Genomic DNA, 22,617 nt, shown 5'->3' on the forward strand with positions numbered 1-22,617 from the left:
TGTACCTCTACATTATGTAAGACTTGTCTCCTCGGGAACCACGGCAGTTAGGGGGAGGCTTCACTGTTTTGGAGTGAGGAAAAAAGAGTTTAGTAAAGGGGTTTTAATATTTGCGGTTTACTCCATAACGAAGAGGACAATGCTCCTCGATACCTCTAGCCTTCAAACACCCGTCTAGCAGCTTGTGCTGTCTCTGCCCTTGGTTACCCGGAATCAATCGCCAGTGTGTAACCTGTCTTCTTTTATTGCATAGTGATGGAAACTGAAGAGTTACTCGAGTGTTTGTACTTATTAGTTGTACTAAATTGTTATACCTAATTTTCAGATGCGAATTGTAATCATTTCTAGCTTGGAAAAAGATGACAAATGGAGTTTATGAGAATGTACTCTTTAGGCGCTCATTCTGAATTTTCTCATAGTTAAAGAACGTTAGAAAATTCGTAATTCAGGCAAAATATCAATTATTTGTTAAGACATAACCACGGAACGGCATCATTCAGGCCCTCACTGTCTGTCTTAAGTCTGTGCACCCAACGTTGCTCTTTTTCAAATAAAATTGTAGCTGCATTCCTGTCCACAGTTTCAAGGGTTTCCAGGATGACCCACTGTAGGTCATTCACAGAGTGCCCAGATTCTTTGTAGTGAGTTGACATTTTTGTGGTTGTTTTTTTACAGTTCACATTGCTGCGGTGTTTGCAAAGTCTTTGTTTTGCTTTACGACAGGTGATGCCAATATATCTCATTTGACACGGGCAAGTTATCATGTAAACGACATGGCTTGTGTTGCAGTTCGTATGTCTTTTTAATTTCCAATTGAAGTTGGGAAGCAGCTGTAATTCCTTTGTGGGTTTTGTAGTGTCACAAACTGTGCAGTTTCCACATGGGTAATGGCCTGTTACTGGGCTGTTATTCCACAGTCCAGGTGTGTCTTTCTTTTTCTTAGGTGGGGGTCTCGTGTGCACCAGCAAGTCCTTGAGGTTTCGGCTTCTCTTGTTGGCAAACATCAGTTTGGGCCAATTCAGATTGTGAGATGTTACTATTCTCCAGTTTCTGTTGATTATTTTCTTCACTTGGTTGGTGACTGGGCTATAAGTAGTTACACATGTGATCCTATCTTCCTTCAATTTAGCACACGTCTCTAGGAGTGCTTCTCTTGGTTGGTTGCGGGCACGTTTCTTGCATGTGTTGATCACATTCTTTGGATATTGACGAACCAGTAGTTTGTCACATAGGTCATTCGCTTGACTTTTGTAGTCAGTAATTAAGCTGCAATTTCTCCTCAAGCGAAGGAATTGGCTGTACGGGAGATTTTCCCGTAAGGGTCTTGGATGAAAGCTTTGAAAAGATAGCAGGCTATTCTTGGCCATCGGTTTAAAGAAAGTACGGGTGTACAAAGTATTGTCTCTAGAAAAGATGGTAATGTCTAAAAAATCTAAAGTACTTTCATTGGCAGTGTATGTAAATTTCAAGCATTCATCTTGGGTATTAAGCCAGCGATGAAAGTCCGTCAAAGTTTCCTTATCACCCTTCCAAATTAAAAAGATATCATCTATATATCTCTTCCAAAAGAGAATATGATGAAGAAAGGGATATTTCTCATTCTGAACGAAGGTGCGTTCAAAGGTGCTAACGTACAACCCCGCCACACTTGGGGCAAATGTACTGCCCATTGATACTCCATGGCGTTGAAGGAAGAGGTGTAGAGCTAATCTACAGCACTCCAAAACAAAATGTCTGGGGGTTTTGTTTGGCCAGTCACTGTTAAAGAGAACTGTTTCAAGAGTGTCTAGTGTTTTTTGTTGTGGCAAACTAGTGTAGAGACTCTCTACATCTAAGCCCACTAAGAGCATTGTTCCTTCCGAGTACTCAAAGTTTTGTAACATGTTTAGGAGGTCTCTTGTATCCTTCAGATAGGTGGGTGTCTTTTGGACCAATGGTCTTAAATATTGGTCTGCAAATTCTGACAGTGGTTCCAAAATTGAATTGATTCCGGACACAATTGGTCTCCCTGGTGGTGGCATTTTGCCTTTATGCGTTTTTTGTAAGGAGTAGAAGTATGGTGTTACTGGTGTTTTTACTTCCAGATATTCTGCCTCCTTTTTGGACACCCAATTGTTGGCTTCCGCTTCTTCCACCATCATGGATATTGTTCTTTGTAGACGGGCAGTTGGGTCTCTTGTTAGAACCTCATAAAATTTTGTATCTGCAAGGAGGTCCATACATTGTTTGTCATATCCAGCTGTTGTTAATAAGACTACTCCTCCCCCTTTGTCCGCCGGTTTGATTACTATTTCTCTATCGTTCTTGAGTTCAGTGAGAGCCAGTTGTTCCGTCTTGGTGATATTTTGAAAAGGTGGAACGAGTGCTTGGTACCGTCTAATAACGAATGCATGTACTTTGAAATAATAGCAAGAGTCTATACTCGAACAGGTATTACATCGTTATACCAATGTCTAAGATAATCGTGATGACACAGTAAAATTGATCAGCGCCTTTGACGTCATGGTAATGTAACAATGAAATTGCGCCTTAAAGTAAATAGCGCTTTTAATATCAGGGCACTGTAAAGAAATGATCTCATGACGCCTAAATACGACTTTGAGATTTATACATCGCAATATTCCGCATAGAATTTTGAGAATGAGTTAGTTGACGCATAATATGAATGTGACTCTGAGTCTAGTATTGCACAACTCGCTTTTAATTATATGTTTTTTTTAATAATATGCTTCATAATTCACAACTGTGTCTCTATGTCATTGTACATTGCTGAAGTGTCTTTTCCCACTTATTCACTACAAATGTGGTTGCACTATCTCCCTTTTCTCTTACTACAGGTACAATGTGACCTACTACCACAAAACGAATCAGGTTACAAATTTACCTTTTCCTTTTTTTCACTTAATCACTTTATGGTCCTGAGGAAAGCCGACTGACCAACAGGCAGATAAGGCTGAAACATGTCGACCACTTTTAACCTCACAAGATTAGTGCGCTAGAATTCCTAAATAATTCCATAGCGACACGCCTTAACCTTCTACCCGAATCCAGAAATATTAAAGTTGAACCTCTGGCTATCCGGGATTTTTGAACACCTTCATAGCACTATTTCACTTATTCACTATCACTACTGTTTTAACCAATGGTACAACCTCCTGGCGGAGGGTGCAAACAAAAACTGACCCAAGGATTACGCACGGACACGTGTTACAAGAAGCGGGGACACATCATATACAGCTACACGACTCTGAAAAAACACGTGTATGAGGGTCTTTTATTTGGGAGACACCTACCGATCCACCTGCAGACCTTGGTTATGCAGGACCAGTGATCCTTTCCACATTGATTTATAATTATTGAAAGGAGATTGAAAGGATCTCTACTCTCTCTCCCTCCACCAATTGATGATATGTGAAAAGCAGCGTGCAGCTGTGGGAGTTTAAGAAATCAAAAACACGAGTCCACTGAACAACAGTCCCCTGTGATAATTGATCATGGCTGGGAGTTTTGGACTCAGTTATACTAGTGAAGAAATAGAAGCAATACTTGCCAGACCACCACTACTCATGGAAGGCGACCTTTCTCAAACTCTTTCTTCTACCGAAGAATGGGACGAGTTGAGTGAAATGAAAAAGGAACAAGTCAGAACGGCTGTGCACGGCATTATAATGACCGAGTACCTTCGGGTCAATGCGGCACCAAGAGGACTGTGGGTGACTAATGCCCCCCGGATATTCCTCAAAGATCTAGCCTTCCGGAAAGATTGGTCGTCCATCTCATGGAAGTGCACCAGAGACTACTTGGTACTAATAATAAAAACTGCCACCAGACTAACAGAAGAATTGATGGTAAAAATAGAAATCCTTGAAACCAAACTGAACAATATGGTAAATATAACCATCTACAAGACCAGACTGGAAGAAATCAATAAAGAAATAAAAGATAGTCAAGAATACCTTACACAAACGAAACTGCAAAAACTAGCCAAAGAACTAAAAAGGTTCTCACTAGAACGCATACATCCATATAGCAGTAAGGATTACAAACCTAATGACAATTCATCCAACAATGATTCAAATAGCATATACTCAAATGACAGTTCAGACCAAAGTGGGGATGATTCCACATAGCGTGGGAGAGGAAACTACCGCAATAGGAGGGGGAATAGGAGAGGACAGAATAACTTCTGGAGACCACCATACTTTCAAAATGGAGGCCCAAATATGCCTTTCCTCCCTTTTAACCCACAATTCCAAGGATGGCCTAATCCTTATTTTGAAGTACCCATGAACCATCAAATGCAACAAGGGGGCCATGACTACCAACAAGGACGTCCTTTTTTAGGGAATGGCCAGTCCAACCGCCGGTCCCGACAAAAAGGGATAACCTGGTCCGACCAAACAAGACAAGTCGAAACCAGGAGTGTAACGAAGGCCAAGACGGGATCGGGCGCAACAACCTCGTCGTCAACTTGACTGACAGAATCCTAACTAAGGATCAACTCAGCGTCCTGAATAAAGGACTTGGGTATGTCCCCACTCCAAGAACTGACATCTTCAAAACAAAATGCGAGCTCGCAGCCTTTTGCCGTACCCTGAAACTAAAAGCCTTTTTTAAAGACAACCAACAATTGACACAAGAAGGAGATACAACACTGAGGAATAAATCGACATTCTGCCCCCTCAACTCACAAGTCCCAATTGAAATATGCACCTTTGAACAGGCAATTATGAAGGAAGTTGACCTATTGCATAATCAACCACAGAAACCTTTTCAAAATAACACCAAGGCGGAACAACTGGCTCTCACTGAACTCAAGAACGATAGAGAAATCGTAATCAAACCGGCGGACAAAGGGGGAGGAGTAGTCTTATTAACAACAGCTGGATATGACAAACAATGTATGGACCTACTTGCAGATAAAAAATTTTATGAGGTTCTAACAAGAGACCCAACTGCCCGTCTACAAAGAACAATATCCATGATGGTGGAAGAAGCGGAAGCCAACAATTGGGTGTCCAAAAAGGAGGCAGAATATCTGGAAGTAAAAACACCAGTAACACCATACTTCTACTCCTTACCAAAAACGCATAAAGGCAAAATGCCACCACCAGGGAGACCAATTGTGTCCGGAATCAATTCAATTTTGGAACCACTGTCAGAATTTGCAGACCAATATTTAAGACCATTGGTCCAAAAGACACCCACCTATCTGAAGGATACAAGAGACCTCCTAAACATGTTACAAAACTTTGAGTACTCGGAAGGAACAATGCTCTTAGTGGGCTTAGATGTAGAGAGTCTCTACACTAGTTTGCCACAACAAAAAACACTAGACACTCTTGAAACTATTCTCTTTAACATTGACTGGCCAAATAAAACCCCCAGACATTTTGTTTTGGAGTGCTGTAGATTAGCTCTAATGGAAAATGTCTTCAAGTACAAAGACACCCTCTTCCTTCAACGCCATGGAGTATCAATGGGCAGTACATTTGCCCCAAGTGTGGCGGGGTTGTACGTTAGCCCCTTTGAACGCACCTTCGTTCAGAATGAGAACAATCCCTTTCTTCATCATATTCTCATTTGGAAGAGATATATAGATGATATCTTTTTAATTTGGAAGGGTGATAAGGAAACTTTGACGGACTTTCATCGCTGGCTTAATACCCAAGAGGAATGCTTGAAATTTACATACACTGCCAATGAAAGTACTTTAGATTTTTTAGACATTACCATCTTTTCTAGAGACAATACTTTGCACACCCGTACTTTCTTTAAACCGACGGCCAAGAATAGCCTGCTATCTTTTCAAAGCTTTCATCCAAGACCCTTACGGGAAAATCTCCCGTACAGCCAATTCCTTCGCTTGAGGAGAAATTGCAGCTTAATTACTGACTACAAAAGTCAAGCGAATGACCTATGTGACAAACTACTGGTTCGTCAATATCCAAAGAAGGTGATCAACACATGCAAGAAACGTGCCCGCAACCAACCAAGAGAAGCACTCCTAGAGACGTGTGCTAAATTGAAGGAAGATAGGATCACATGTGTAACTACTTATAGCCCAGTCACCAACCAAGTGAAGAAAATAATCAACAGAAACTGGAGAATAGTAACATCTCACAATCTGAATTGGCCCAAACCAATGTTTGCCAACAAGAGAAGCCGTAACCTCAAGGACTTGCTGGTGCACACGAGACCCCCACCTAAGAAAAAGAAAGACACACCTGGACTGTGGAATAACAGCCCAGTAACAGGCCATTACCCATGTGGAAACTGCACAGTTTGTGACACTACAAAATCCACAAAGGAATTACAGCTGCTTCCCAACTTCAATTGGAAATTAAAAAGACATACGAACTGCAACACAAGCCATGTCATTTACATGATAACTTGCCCGTGTCAAATGAGATATATTCATGAAGGCAGGACGCACACCTCTTCTTCCAATGTTATTGAGCTTTAGTTTTTAAACCATTTTATCCTTTTTAATCCTTAGGTGCGTGCAATTTACTGTAGTGCTATGCCCTAAGCACAGGAGTACTAACTTCATCAGAGGTGGGACTGTCTCCAGTCCCCAGAAATGCACAGCAAAAACGCCACTTTGGGTTGTACCCAGGAATGCAGCTAACATTTTATTTGAAAAAGAGCAACGTTGGGTGCACAGACTTAAGACAGACAGTGAGGGCCTGAATGATGCCGTTCCGTGGTTATGTCTTAACAAATAATTGATATTTTGCCTGAATTACGAATTTTCTAACGTTCTTTAACTATGAGAAAATTCAGAATGAGCGCCTAAAGAGTACATTCTCATAAACTCCATTTGTCATCTTTTTCCAAGCTAGAAATGATTACAATTCTCATCTGAAAATTAGGTATAACAATTTAGTACAACTAATAAGTGAAAACACTCGAGTAACTCTTCAGTTTACATCACTATGCAATAAAAGAAGACAGGTTACACACTGGCGATTGATTCCGGGTCACCAAGGGCAGAGACAGCACAAGCTGCTAGACGGGTGTTTGAAGGCTAGAGGTATCGAGGAGCATTGTCCTTTTCGTTATGGAGTAAACCGCAAGTATTAAAACCCCTGTACTAAACTCTTTTTTCCTCACTCCAAAACAGTGAAGCCTCCCCCTAACTGCCGTGGTTCCCGAGGAGACAAGTCTTACATAATGTAGAGGTACATTCCATAAGGTCCAGTTACACATAAGCGCATGTGAAGACCCTGCTCTGTACTGAGTTTTGCTTAGTTCTAGACTTTTGTTAGTAGTGCCTACTTTTCGAATAGAATCTCTTTCTGAATAAGCTTTCCAGAGTGCGCATTTAAAGATACTATAGCGGCAGTATGCACGTGTTCGATTTTTAGAATACATGTAGAACGAGTGCTTGGTACCGTCTAATAACGAATGCATGTACTTTGAAATATTAGCAAGAGTCTATACTCGAACAGGTATTACATCGTTATACCAATGTCTAAGATAATCGTGATGACACAGTAAAATTGATAAGCGCCTTTGCCGTCATGGTAATGTAACAATGAAATTGCGCCTTAAAGTAAATAGCGCTTTTAATATCAGGGCACTGTAAAGAAATTATCTCATGACGCCTAAATAGAATTTTGAGAATGAGTTAGTTGACGCTTAATATGAATGTGACTCTGAGTCTAGTATTGCACAACTCGCTTTTAATTATATGTTTTTTTTAATAATATGCTTCATAATTCACAACTGTGTCTCTATGTCATTGTACATTGCTGAAGTGTCTTTTCCCACTTATTCGCTACAAATGTGGTTGCACTATCTCCCTTTTCTCTTACTACAGGTACAATGTGACCTACTACCACAAAACGAATCAGGTTACAAATTTACCTTTTCCTTTTTTTCACTTAATCACTTTATGGTCCTGAGGAAAGCCGACTGACCAACAGGCAGATAAGGCTGAAACATGTCGACCACTTTTAACCTCACAAGATTAGTGCGCTAGAATTCCTAAATATTTCCATAGCGACACGCCTTAACCTTCTACCCGAATCCAGAAATATTAAAGTTGAACCTCTGGCTGTCCGGGTATTTTAGAACACCTTCATAGCACTATTTCACTTATTCACTATCACTACTGTTTTAACCAATGGTACAACCTCCTGGCGGAGGGTGCAAACAAAAACTGACCCAAGAATTACGCACGGACACGTGTTACAAGAAGCGGGGACACATCATATACCGCTACACGACTCTGAAAAAACACGTGTATGAGGGTCTTTTATTTGGGAGACACCTACCGATCCACCTGCAGACCTTGGTTATGCAGGACCAGTGATCCTTTCCACATTGATTTATAAATATATATAAAAATAGCCTTTGCGTTATACCAAACACATTAGATAAAAACACACACTTTACAATGTGCCAACAGGCATGGGCAGAATTTACAGGGTATGTATGTACAGGAAAGAGCCACATGGACCACTGTCAGGAATAAGCACTTTTAGAACTAGAATACTTGTTAGAATAGCGCTTAGCACATAGAACAATAATAACTGTAGCACAACATAGAAAATAGAGCACACAACCAGTAATCACTGGTAAAAGGTAAGTACCACCTATGCAACCCTAACCACCTTAGGAATATATCACGCAGGGAACCAGGACCTCACTAGCAACACCTGTACTAGGAAGAACAACCGCCTGAGTATCACTATACATTTAGGGGTATAGGCATGACAACATGATGCATAAAAACACATTCAGAGGTGCAGGAAGAACACATGATGCATAAAAACACATTCAGAGGTGCAGGAAGAACTTATGATGCATAAAAATAAATTCAGAGGTGCAGGAAGAACAATTGCGCAGAAATCACATAGGCCACAACCTGTGACTGTCACCAGGCCAACTGACCTCTCTGGGGCTAGGACGCCCTGTGTCTGCAATGTCAGGGGGCCTAAACGGAGCAGCTGCCCACTAAGTGCTGGGCAGCTGTAGCAACAATGGGGCCAACGTTGGAGCCTGGTGGCCCTAAACATGCCCAGTGCGGGGGGAGCGGCCCGCTGCCTTCCGGGGACGCTCTACCAACCAAGGAAAATGCCCCCTTGGAGCCTCTCAGGACTCGTAGTGAAAATATGCCGCCATGAGCCTCTGCGGCTCGAACTGCTAATGCCCATAATCCTCTCTGGGCTCGAGGACGAAATGTGGGGCAATGTGGGAGCGGCCCGCTGCCTTCCGGGGCCGCTCTACCACTAAAGAAAAAATGCCCCTAAAGACGTCGGAGTCCTTCTCGGGGGACTCAAAGTAAATTATGCCCCCAAGAGCCTCTCAGGGCTCGTTACAAATGCCACCTCGCTAGGGGAGCGGCCGGCTGCCTGCCCGGGCCGCTCTACCCAGGACACTGCCGGCAGAAGGACACCTGCACCACTGGGGGGGAAGGGGCGGGCACCGGCAATGTGCCCCGGCGCCCCCGTCTCTTCACTCAGCCCCTGCGCACTCATCGGGACGGCGGGGACTCTCCTCTGGCGCTGCACCTTGTGTGGCTGCTCCGGGACCGGCGCTGCTCCTCGGTAAGGCTGCAGACGGCGGGGGCGGCAGGTCCTTGATGTAGCCTCCGAGGCTCACAGCAGTGTAGGTGGCCACACTCTTTTTTTGGGGACAGGAGCACAGGGTGGGCACCCGTTTTTAGATTTGCAGAAACACGGGGGAGATACACTCCCAAATAAACAAATAACACGGGGTGGGCTCCCGTGAAGGGCAACAAAACAAAGAGGAACACGGCAAGGAGCGGGGTGGGCACCCGCGCCAATGTTGGCAGGCAGGCGTTCCCCACGCCGGGGAATCCCTGAGGAGGGCGATCGCCGCCCTGGGCTGCCCTTGGAACGTGAAAGGGCTCCTTGGAAAAGGAAACAACGCTTCCCTGGCGCTGAGAGGAGAAATCCAGGGGCACAACAGGGCAAAGTCCAGAAATAGTCCTTTAGGAGGTGGGGGGGGGGCAAGGCTGGACCCAGGGGCCAGCTCACAGGGTCCTCGCAGCTGGTTTTGGAGCACTGTGATGTGCTCAGCCACCCTTCCTATTTACTAGTCAGGCTAGGGTCATCAGTCGCACAACAGGGGGCGGAGCCAGCATTGTGTGGGGAAAGCCCAGTCCTATTCAGATCCCAGGTGCACTCCTCCCCAGCCATCACACATGCAGATCTCCCATTCACCACTGGGGCAGACCCATCCTGACTCCTGGAGCCTGGCACACCAGACAGCTCCAGCCAATCACAAGCTAGCACCTTCACTGCACAGGTACACCAACTTCTAGAAGTGGCACTTCCACACTAGACACGTTCACGCCGCACACATCATCGCGCAGCATTTAATCACACGAGTCCGCACATACCAAACTCGAGCTTGCACTCCCCAAGCATCAGGAACTAACATGGACACATACATTCCCCATGGATTCCTATGGGAGGGCAGGCCAACCTCACTACACGCACGCACTTTACTCTGGGACACAGTGGTAAAGTGCGCAGAAACCAAAAATCACTACCACCAATTCACATTCATAAGCAAAAAGTTTAGGGGTGAATGTGCCAGAAAGGCCAAGTCCAACACAACCCCCTTCCAGCCAAAAGGCAGGGCAGACCAATCACCACCGTGATGGGCTTCCTTGCTTTGGGCGATAGAATACGGACGCGGGCCCGCAACTGCAGGGACACCCTCTTGTCCTACGCCACGATGAACCCATGGGGTTCCTTCTAAAACCACTGTCTGGAACAACTGGGCTACCCCACTGGTACTCCCAAGCTGTCCGCGGCCAGGACCAGGCCCTGGGCCACCCGGGTGCCACTGGTCCTTGCCAATTCACAGAGCGGGGGTAGTAACCCCTGGCACATAGTAGCCATTCTCCACTCTTCCTGTCTGTAGGACAGGGCTAGACTGTCACTGGTTCTCCAGCCTAGGATCTACACCCTCAGGCGGACCAGGAGTCTCAGGGGAGGAACTCCTCCCCCTTCCTCTCCTTCTAGGGTTCCTCCACCTCCTGCGAGGGGTACCCTTAGAACGCCACTCTCCCAACCTAGGGTTTAACCCCTCAGGTTGCACTGGGGTCAGAGACGGGCTCTCCCACCCTCTGCACCCCCTTCCAGAGTTCTGCACCCTCCCAACTGGAGCGGTACCCCTGGAAGATGAACCAGTCAGGACACTAATTACAGACGTCCTTCCCTCCAGGTCAGGTGGATCCTGAACCTGGTCTCCCAACCTTTGGTCTAAATCCTCTGGCGGAATACTTGTCTGGCACTCCAGGACTTCTGGGGATTTGCACACCATCCCCCTGAGGCTGACACATGACTCATATGTCGTGTGACTGTCTGTCTGGCGCAGGTCTCCCGTCCCCTGTCCCTCTGACAGTGCGCGAAGATCCCCCAGAACAGAAGTGGTGTCACCATGCTCTCTAGACGGGAACTTAGCCCAACTGGGTAGTCCCTGACCCACTGGTTCTTCCACTGGGGAACTCACCCCCCAACCACACCTCACTTCGGACTCCTGTGCCCTCCCAACTGGAGTGGCACTGCCGGACACTGGAACCCCTGGAACTCTATTTACAGATGCTCCATGTTCCCTAGATACTAGGTCATCTTCCTCAAATGGGCTAACAGGACAGCCTAGGTTCCTAACCTGGTGTTCCCTAAAGAAACCACCCAGGTTCTGAGACAGGGCTCCGGGCATCTGGGCACTCTCAGCCACCCACTCACTCCAGCTCCACTGAGACAGGTAGTAAGCCCCTACACTCCTCTCACTGTACTGGGACCTAGCTTAGCTACACTGAGCCTCTTCCACCACGCTGGGCTGGAAGATCCCTGAACCACTACTTTTGGAATCACTCACCAATGACTCCTCACAACCTCTAGCACTTTCCCAGTGCCCTGCTTCCACTGCAAGCGCCCAAGGACTAAAGTATTCAGACTTCAACAGGTGCTGGTGCAACTCTGGACAACAAACACTGAGCAACTACTCTTTGAGAAACATATTCACTACTCCGTCCCTCTCATCATCCGAGCTAGCCGGCAGCCAATCCTCCAGTGCATCCAAACAGTCATCCACAAAATACCTCCAACTCTGGTGAGACAGTTTCCTACTGCCCCTGAATTTCAACCTTAACTCCTCCTCTTGGGAACACGGTACCATACGCTGGGAACGGGGACTGGGACTTCCTGCACTGAAGTCTAGATAGCTGCCACCACTGGACTCAACCCTCCCTGGGGAGTCCAGAAAATTATAACTGCGGTCAGGGGATAACCTACCCTCTAGGGCTATCTTCTCCCTGGCCAAGGTCCTTTCAGCCTCTGCAATCCTCTCCTGCATACCTGAGCTTCTCCAAAACCAGCTGGTGCTCCCTCTCCTCCCTCCTATCTTCCCACTCCTCTGGGGACAGGGACCGGGAAAGGGATGGGGCGCTGCCCCCCAACACTGGACCCAGCAAGGGACTTCCTATCTATGGGGTTTTCACTATCTGCTGGCACCCATGTACTGTCAGTTTCTCCCTCCGCTTCAAACTCTTCAGGGCTCTCCTCAGACCCACCACCCTCATGGTGTGAGACCTGGGCCCTCTCCTCATTGTGCTCACGTTCCCAGTCATCCTTCTGCCATTGTGTTAGGTTTTCCCTAAGTTGGGACTGGGTGTCTGATTCATTCAGTGCGATGTCTCTCTCTTCGCAAAACTCTACCAACTCATGCATAAACATACCCCAGAAATTAAAAGCAGACTCCATCTTGGCAGGATGCTCACAGACACGTGCAACACAGGGGACTTAACTGTCTAACCTGAAGCAAGAGTACACAATTCACAAAGTATTCAGCAAGCTCCCTATCCCAGAGAACTCACACTCATTTGTCCAATGCAACACACCATTCATCCACACACACACTTCCTCGGACTGGTAACGGCCCCGGCAGGCAGCCGGCTGCTCCCCTAGCGAGGTGTTAAATCAAGGTGGGTGACCCAATAAACCCTTGCGAGCTTGGGCTGTGATATATTATAGGAAAAGTACAAGTCCAATGTGTAAAGAAACAAGGACCCCCTGATTTGGATCAAATTCCTGGGTCAGGGTAAACAATGTGTGTGAGTTAACGCACCCAGGCAAAACACATTGCCTACTAGCACATATAAGCTGGCAAATCAACCACAATTAATAAAGATAAACAACTGTTTCAGCACGTAAAGTACATTTTAATTTCATGAAAAAATGATTATTTGATAAAATCAGTGAATCATTGATGAGAGTTAATAAAACATTTTAGCATTATAGCATATGCATTCATTAGTAAGAAACAAGTCATGATATAAAATAAGGGATGGTTTCCTGTCTACGCGTTTCGACACATAACCGTGTCTTCTTCAGGACTGTACCATCATGATGCTGTTTAAAACAAGGATCTTTAGAGTGAGTTTCTACTTCTTTTTGGTTCTCCTATCTTTTGAACCATGTATGTTCACTGCTGAACTGCGTATAGGTAGATATAAATCTATTAAACTAGATTTTTTAATTCTTCTTGCCACCACGTTCTTGGTCCGATCTTTCTGTGGGGTTGCCAATTTCTTGAAACACAAAATTATCTGTTGATATATGACCGGGAGAATATCGAAACTGCATTTTGGTACCTGCGTCTGTCAATGTTTGTTACCGAAAACCTGTTTATAGGTAACCGGCAGTGTATCGGCTTGACGTTTCGGTCCCTGCGTCTGATGATACGATAATTTATTGATATTGTTTGGAGGCTAGTAGCTCTCCAGCGTAAGTATTTGGCAGTTACAGAGTTGATCATTCGGGTGGTGACACGATACTTCAGATCTGATGTAACTTGCAGGATTTCATTTATCTCTATCAGGCGAAAGGACGGCGTACCGAGTCACACTCGGTGGCGTCTTGGCTTTCAGCAGACACGGTTATGTGTCGAAACGCGTAGACAGGAAACCATCCCTTATTTTATATCATGACTTGTTTCTTACTAATGAATGCATATGCTATAATGCTAAAATGTTTTATTAACTCTCATCAATGATTCACTGATTTTATCAAATAATAATTTTTTCATGAAATTAAAATGTACTTTTTTGTGCTAAAACAGTTGTTTATCTTTATTAATTGTGGTTGATTTGCCAGTTTGTATGTGCTAGTAGGTAATGTGTTTTGCCTGGGTGTGTTAACTCACACACACACACAGAAGGGCCAAGTCCAACAGGAACATTTTACCAAAATGCATTGGTACATGGCATACACAATTATAAAGGGTGAACTTCAATTTGCATAGTGGTTTACTGTGAAACATTAAAAAGTTTGAATAATTAATATTTGCATATCAGTGTGGTGTTACTGACAGCAACGTTTTTCCTGATAACTATGGAATTAATTTTCAGCATCTCTGCAAGCCTACTTGCTGTGTGGTAGGACATACAGCACAATATAATCCTGTGCCATATCATACAAAGTTCCTGGGTGAAGAGACTTTGTCAAAACTGCCTGCAAAGAAGTGCTTCTTAAAAACATCACCGTTTAAATAAAAGGGTGTAAAATAGAAAGGAATACAGATGTCTGTAAGTAATCACTTAATATTGCAAGACAGCTTATAGGTTTCTTCATCATACAATCTCCTCATTCATAGAAAAACATACTTCAATACATGGTGGTGTAGATATGTGGAAATGTATTCATGATATTATTGCATGATGATCTTAGACCTTTTGTTGATGATTGAAAACACATGCAGAAAGTTCCATAAACTTTATTTCAGGATTATCAAATGTGATGGTTGAATTTATTAGTATGGTCAAACATGGCTAATTAAGAATTTGTTTACCAGTGCTTATTAAAATCATCTATTGTATCAGAAAAACATCTGTTTAATTTTGAAGAAAGAAATCTTTGTAATGTGGTATAACTTACACGAACATCAGGTCGTGTTGGATACGAGAAATTAATGTTTTTAAATTCAATCTTTCCTGTGAACTTGTCAGGTTTGTGTCCCTCTGTAGAGCTGCTATCAATATCACGTTTCTAAAAAAAAACACACAATTAGGGTCACATGTCATCAATAATGAACCGGACGGCATGGATTCATCAGGGAATAGATTACAATGTTTACCAATGGAATGGGTTGGCAAGAGCGTTTTTTCTACCAGTTTATATGCTGCTAATAGCAAATAAGAAACTCAAGAAAGAGCCTGCAGACCAATATGCTTCATAACTAGACCCCAATTAGGAGCCAATTGTTTTTTATCAACTCTTGTGCAAACACAAATTTGCGCAGGGATAAGGGTTACAAGCCATGCGTAGTTGACAGCACCCTGGAATAACTTTCACATCGTAAAACCTGCTGCATTTTACTAACGGATGAAGGGTTGGTAACTACAGGACCAATGCAGATTTTGATGCGGAAAGCATTGAGATCTACGTTGGGCCACTCATTTTTGGTAAAACTCAGAAAAAACACAATTTATGCATAACATGGATACAAAATCTCTTCAATCAAAGCCTTTTGGATGAATATATTAGTTTGTGTTTAAAACAGTTAGGATCTAGTAGAGAGAATTGCCCATTGACATTCACCTTTTGTTTTTTTTTAAATTGCCTACGACTACACTTGTATTATATCTTGTCTTTTACCAAGTTTTACATTTCCCACGCATACTTATTTCAGCAATGTTAGGATCTAAGGCTGAGATGGCTTTGCACGCATACTAACTGGTTACTTGCTAGCACTTCTTTTCATTAAGAACTTATGCCATTGAGCATGGAAATAAATTACAAAATACATATCCGGGAAAACCTGCTGAGATAGTATTGATTCATGAAGGTCATTTTATGCCTCTGAAACCCTTATTACTGATCTATTCTTTTAATGTTTACACAAATTGGAATCTATAACATTTGATTAATTAGTGCTATTTAGGGATTCTTTTTTTTTAGAATAATGTGTACAAAAATATCATCTGGCTTTTATACCCTACATTTCTTTAAAAAATTATCATTCCATTGAGTGGAACTTTTGTATTATTTATTCCAGTGGGGCCATCTCTAAAACTATGGGTCAGATGTAGGTAGCCAAATACCGGTCGCTAACGGCCGAAATTTGGTAATTTCAGCCGTTACCGACCGGTATTTGGAAAATGAGATGTAGGAGTCAAAAATCTACAGATTCAGTAAATATGAGTCGGTATTCTACCGATTCGGAATTTACCAAATCCTTATTTACCAAATTCTTATTTACTGATTCGGTAAATAAGAAATGGTAAAAAATGCCTATCGAGATGTAGGAAACCTAAAAAATACCGAATTTCCTGAAATTCGGTATTTAAGAGTCGGTATTTACCATGGATTAAAAGCAGGTGGTAAGCAGGTGCAGGCTATAAAATAAGGCCCCAAAATGCAACAATGTAATCAGATTGGCAGCATTCTACGTCATAGCAAGGCGGCTACGGCTACAGGCAGCAGGAGAGAGGGTATGGAGAAGGGAGGAGCAAGTCTACAGGCAGAGGATAACACTCTTCCAACTGACTGAGCCAGAGATACTGCAAAGGTACAGGCTTTACCCCCACACCATCCTGGACTTGATCAGGGACCTGCACCCACTCCTGGAGCACCCAACACCAAGGGCGCACGCCATCCCACCCCATGTGCAGGTGCTGTGTAGCCTACAGTTGCTTGCCTCTGGGAGTGTGATTGCCGCAGTAGGTGGTGCGTCCCAGAGCTGCCGGTCCCGTTTCTTTAGGAAGTTCCTTGAGGCCATGATCTAGAGAATGCATCATTATATTAGGTTCCCTGACACACCTTTGGAACTTGCAAATACCAAAACAGATTTATATCAACTGGCACACTTCCCTCACATCATAGGCTGCATAGAGGGCACCCACATCCCACTCTGCCCACCTGCAGCCACAGAACACATTTACAAGAACCGGAAATCAACGCACTCAATCAATGTGCAGGTGATATGCAATGCTGGCAACATCATAACAGACATTGTGGCCAAATTCCCTGGGAGTACCCACGACTCGTACATATTCCAGAACAATGGGATATATACACACCTTGTTGCTGGAGATTTTGGGGACGGATACCTGCTAGATAAATAACTGTGACACACCCTGATAGTCATAGCAGGTGAATGTATCATGAGTATGTAACTAATGGCACGCTCTTTTCCACCTAGGCAATAGCGCTTATGCCTTGCGGTCCTTTGTGCTTATCCCCCTACCTCAATCCATCTACCAGGAGTGAGAGGCGTTACAATGTGGCACACAGAGCAACACGCAACGTCGTAGAATGCACATTTGGACTCCTGAAAAGCAGGTTCCGCTGCCTCCACAAGAGCGGAGGTGCATGGCAGTGCACACCAATCATCTGCTGCAAAATGATAGCGACCTGTGCAATGCTGCACGATCTTGCCACCAAGGAAGGTGCAGAGGTGGAGATCGCATATCATGAGGACATTGATGATGACACAGAACAGGCAGAGCCCTATGCAACAGGAGCAGCACCAGCAACAGAGGGGAGACTGAGACGGGCAGAGATCAAACGCAGATATTTCTTAGTAAGTAAGGAGACACAGACAGGCTTAGTATTTGTAGTACGTAGTTTATTAGTCACTACCGCACTTCACTGATACCACAGCATGGTATTACAATGTCTGTATTCCACACTGGGTGGTCACAGTTTCCCTCACCGTGACCTGCCCTGTGGGTTGAGGGCATCCTCAATGTTTGCGTCCACGCACTACAGTGCGGGATGCACGAGGCTGAGTGTCACCGGTTGCAGTGGTTCCTGGGTCAGCAGATTGCCGCCTCCTGCTCCTTCGAATGTCAGAAAGAGGAGTGCTAGAGCCACTCCTGCTGGTGGAGTCTTCTGTGTCCCCGACACCTGTGTCTCCAGCAGTGGCTGCCTGTTGTGTGAGCAAAAGCTCCATGGCAAAGGTGACTCTCCCATCCCCTCGACAAATCAGTGCAGCAGTGCACAATGCCATCCTGCATGTTGATAGAGCGCCGGCATAGCAGGGAGGTTGCTGCAGCAAGCCGGTTCATGGCTTTGGTCTGTTGCCGCATGCACTGACGATCCCTACGCCTCTTGGAGTGGTCACTGTCTAGTTTGTCGCAGAGAGCACTCATGATCTGTGTCATGTCCTTGATTCCCTTTGCCATGGACTGCATGCACTCTGTCATTGTGCCAATCCCCCGGTCTATGTTGGACATCCTGCTATTTAAAGTGCACACCTGTCTATGAACAGCTAAAATGCCCTTTGCTTGCAGGCGCTGGACTTTAACCATGGTGGCCTCAAGACCACAGAAGACCCCCTCTCCATCCTCGCCTTTGCCTCTCTCCCGTGCCCCTCGGCCCCGGACACCGGCCCGCACAGCTCCAGGTGAAGTCTGCTGCCCAGCGTTGTCAGTCTGAGGTGGATTTGTTGGTGTGCCACCCTCAACATCTTCCTCTTCTGACGTCTCAAGAATCCTGAGAGGGGGCACATCATGCCTCCTTGGCCTTCCCAGCACAGATGACTCTGAGGTTGGTGTGGGGGAGAGTGCTGGTGGTTCCAACTGTTGTGACCCAAACAGCAGAGGTGACAGAGGCTGTGGTGTGGTGCGTCGCTCCGGTGTAGTGGCTGCCTGCCCTGTGGGTGTGTTTTGCAGAACAGTGCTTGGACCAGCTCTATTGGCTGTTTTATGACTCCTCTCTGTTGCCGGTGCCCTCTCCTCCCTTTCCTGCGCTGTACTGCGCAATGACTCTCCTGTGGACAGATATGAAAATTGGGTCAGTGGTGTTGTTCACCTGTGTGTCATTATTAAATCACATACCTATCACACAATTGCCTAGTCCTAAACAGCTTTTGTATGTAGTGTATGGCATGCCTTGCTGATTTCTATGTTGACTGCATTGATGTATGTTCCTATGACTACATCTCCCATGATGCATTGCTGGAAATGTCTAATAGCAGTTCTGGAGTGTGATGCAGACAACCACATTGGGGAAGGGAATCAGGGAAAAGGGTGGGGATTCAATCCATGCATCTTACCTTTTTTTCCCAGCTCTGGCTGAGCTGTCAGCATCCCCTATCCCATGGATACTTTCAGGCTCCAGGGTAGATTCCACCAGCTGCTCCAGGTCTGTCAGTCTTGGTGCTCTGTTCCTCCCTCCACCTGTGGCTCCAGCTTCTTTCCTCTGTGCTGCAATTTTTTTTAGGTAATGATCCGCAGATCATACCACCTTTTTTTGAAGTCATCTATGTCCTTGTGTATGACCCCAATGGCATTGACCTTGGACTGGATCTCCAGCCAGGTGTTCCTTTTGACTGACTCTGCTACATGCAGAGACTGCTTGCCAAAGAGCTGGGTGTGGTGTTTGATGACCTCCTCAACCAGAAGCTACAGTTCTGCTGGGCTGAATTTCACTTTCCTCTTTCACTCATCTGCATCCTTCTGGCCATCCTGGGACTCCATTCTGCTGCTCGGATATGCTCAGGACTGCCTGCTCCTCTGTGTTTTCTCCAGCTCTCCAAACAGTTCAGTTGCTCTGCACCTGCAGGGGTGTGACCACTTCCCGGTACTGGGGTGGGGTGTTTGCATCTGATTGGTTGGTTCCTCAGTTGCTTTGTTGTGGGTTGTGGTGGGTGCTCCTGATTGGTTGACAGGCTTACATGGGTCTTTTTGAATTTACCGATTACCCATTTACCGAATCGGTAAATACCGAATCGGTAATTCCCATTCATTCCTATGGGCCTGGAGGCCCATAGGGTTGAATGGGTATTACCGATTCGGATTTTACCGATTCGGTATTTACCGATTCGGTAAATACCGATGTGAAATTCCGACTGTTACCGAATCAGTAAATGTTACAGATTTTTTCCTACATCCCGTTTTCCGATTCTGAAATACCGATTCAGTATGGATCGGTATGTAAGAGTCGGTAAACAAAAATTACCTACATCTGACCCTATATTTGGGAAATGAAAAGTATGTCAGATGATGGTTTGACAAGGACATTCTGGTGCGGCTTGAGGGTCTCTTTAGAGGAAAATGAGTCATGCACCCCAGCTTTTCAAAATCCCAGGCCTTGCTAAAGAAAATGTAAAATGCTTTGATCTTGTGTGTTGCACCACTGTGGTCATGGTCTCATTAGCACAGTTAAAAATGTCACAATCACACTATTTTGCTCACTCAAGGGTAATGTGTAGTTTGGATCAGATTACGATAGGTAAATCACAGAAAGGTAGAAATGCACTATGCCAGATATATACATAATTTGCTGCAACTTTATCGGTGCGCTCTGGACAGGTGTTTTAACCTGCAAGGGTATCCTTACAGAAAAGTAATGTACATACTTCAATGTGGCAAATGAAATGCACAAATTATAAACCACCTCTAATATAGCATCAGTGGCGGAACGCAAAACGATGGAGTTCCCTTAAAGAATGTGATGGGGGACCCTGGTGTCTCTCACATCACACAGATATTCATTGGTCTTGAGCCCAACGGGGGCCCCCTGAAAGATTGCTCCCCCAACACACAGGGGATCTGCTTGGAAAAGCGGGGGTGCTTTCCCAAGCATTTGACTGTTTCTTATTCCATGCCATTGCACGCATTCTGCAAGGCATTCAATGGCATGGCTTAGAGGGTGAGAAAACATAAAACCATGTCCCCCTCCCTGCCCCTCCCCCCCCACACCAGAGGCTGTGGGGGCTTCTATTACCTGTAACATGACAGTATTGTTGTGTTATATAGCCAGAGCTGATTTGATCAACTTTATCAAGAAACAAGGTGTTAGACCCGGGATCCCTGGTTGGCTGAGGTAGGTACCTTAGCCCAAGTAGAGACCCGCGTTCCAACATCATGGAAAGGAAGGTCACCTTCTTAGATAGCCCCGCTCAACCCCCTCGATAGCTTGGCACGAGCAGCCAGGCTTATCCTCAAGGCAAATGTGTTACATACTCGCAACCAGGCTCACAATAATCCAATGATGACACCACAAATAGACTCCACACAAGTTTTAAAAAAAGAGTATAAACTTTATGTAAAAAGATATACAATAAGACCACACAATATAAATCCAACATATGCGGTTGTGTAATATTTGTCCTGGCCGGTTGTTAGGTCAGCCAGCCCTTGTAAGTTCTGGCAATGTCAATGAGCACTTCTAAACATTCTCCTGTACTCCTAACCACATGTCATACAGTTCGTTTTGTTAGAATCAGGTACTTGTGCAATGTAAATATACTGTAATGCGTAACATAGCAATCAGACGTTCTGCAATGAAAAGAATGCAATGTGTAACGCAACAATCAGGCACTTTGCAAGGTAAAACAAAGCAGTGCGTCATCCAACCACCAGATATGTTGTTCTGCAATAATAAGGCAATGCATGTACACTAATCAGGTAATTTGTTATGCAGGAGTAATGCAATGTGCAATACGCTAATCAAGTGGTTTGTTATGCAGGAACAAGGCAATGCGTGATACGACAATCAAGTACTTTGCTATTCAGAAATGTTGCAATGTGTAATACAGCAGTCAGATACTCCGCTCTCAGAAATGGAACACCACGTAGTACACTCAGGCCCCAATCACCAGGCCTTAGGCGGTCTGTCTGCCTCCTCTTCTGACCTTCAGTCAGCCTCTCACAGTTGCCCCCAACACAGTACGATGTAATTCCAAAGTGCAGCTTCGCACTCCGGCCCCTGTACCGCCACTCCCTTTGCCATACGGGCTGCGATACGAGCCGAAGCAGTGGCTCGCGCTGCCAACACGAGAGAGCGGCTGAGAGCGTCTCCCTCCGAGCCCACGACCCACCCCAGGAGTCGACACACATTACCAGGTGGGTGTGAACCCACTCTCCTCTCCTCGTCCAGCAGCTGGGCCTCCAAGCAGCACTGTGAAATGATAACAGCGACTTGGGCCGGCAACAAAGCATCCTCCGGGACTGCCGGTCCGGGCCCCTTCACTTAAGCAGATATCAGGCTGCCACAAAGCACACACACACAGCATCGCTGAGTCTTTCTTCACTCTGGGTGCACGATCACTGGGCACTCCACACACAGGTCTCAGGCTGCATGAAGATCACATGCACAGCGTCGCTGATACACCCTTTACTCTGGTGCACACGATAACAAGTAGAATCCTCATGAAAGTCTCCCGATGCACAACGCACCCGCACACAGCGTCGCTGAGACTCGCTGGGATTGCGGTGCACACGATAACAAGGCGAATCCTCGTAGTGCACAACGCACATGCTCATAGCATCGATGAGAATCACTTGGATTCTGGTGCACACGATCACTTGACAATCCTCAAAACGGGGTTCAGGTTGCATAAAGCACATGCACACAGCGTCACTGATCCTAGCTTGGATGCCAAGTGCCCCCGATCACAGGCTGATCCTCCTGAATGTCTCAGTGCTGCACAAAGCACACGCACACAGCGTCACTGAGACTCAATTGGACACCAGGCGCCCCTGATCACAGGCAGTTCTTACGAGGGTCTCAGACTGCAACCATGAAGTAGCTCCAGTCTTGTTCAGACTTGACCAAGTCATTCTCCAAAGTTCAGGAGCTTCAGGTCTTACAGTTATACCCCTCAATGGCTTTGAAGTCTTTG

At 45.3% G+C, this 22,617-nt stretch overlaps 1 protein-coding gene across 3 annotated transcripts in view; it reads right to left on the reverse strand.

Moving 5' to 3' along the window:
- LOC144784709 (ATP-dependent translocase ABCB1-like) overlaps window positions 1–22,617 on the reverse strand; it is a 916,046-nt gene that overhangs the window by 571,101 nt on the left and 322,328 nt on the right. For all 3 annotated transcript variants that reach the window (XM_078663661.1, XM_078663660.1, XM_078663662.1), the window contains one exon: window positions 14,922–15,032. In XM_078663661.1, the coding sequence (XP_078519787.1) occupies window positions 14,922–15,032 (111 nt within the window). The remainder of the gene's footprint in view (window positions 1–14,921; window positions 15,033–22,617) is intronic.

Source organism: Lissotriton helveticus, chromosome 10, assembly GCF_964261635.1.
Source record: "Lissotriton helveticus chromosome 10, aLisHel1.1, whole genome shotgun sequence".
Lineage (NCBI taxonomy): Eukaryota > Metazoa > Chordata > Amphibia > Caudata > Salamandridae > Lissotriton > Lissotriton helveticus.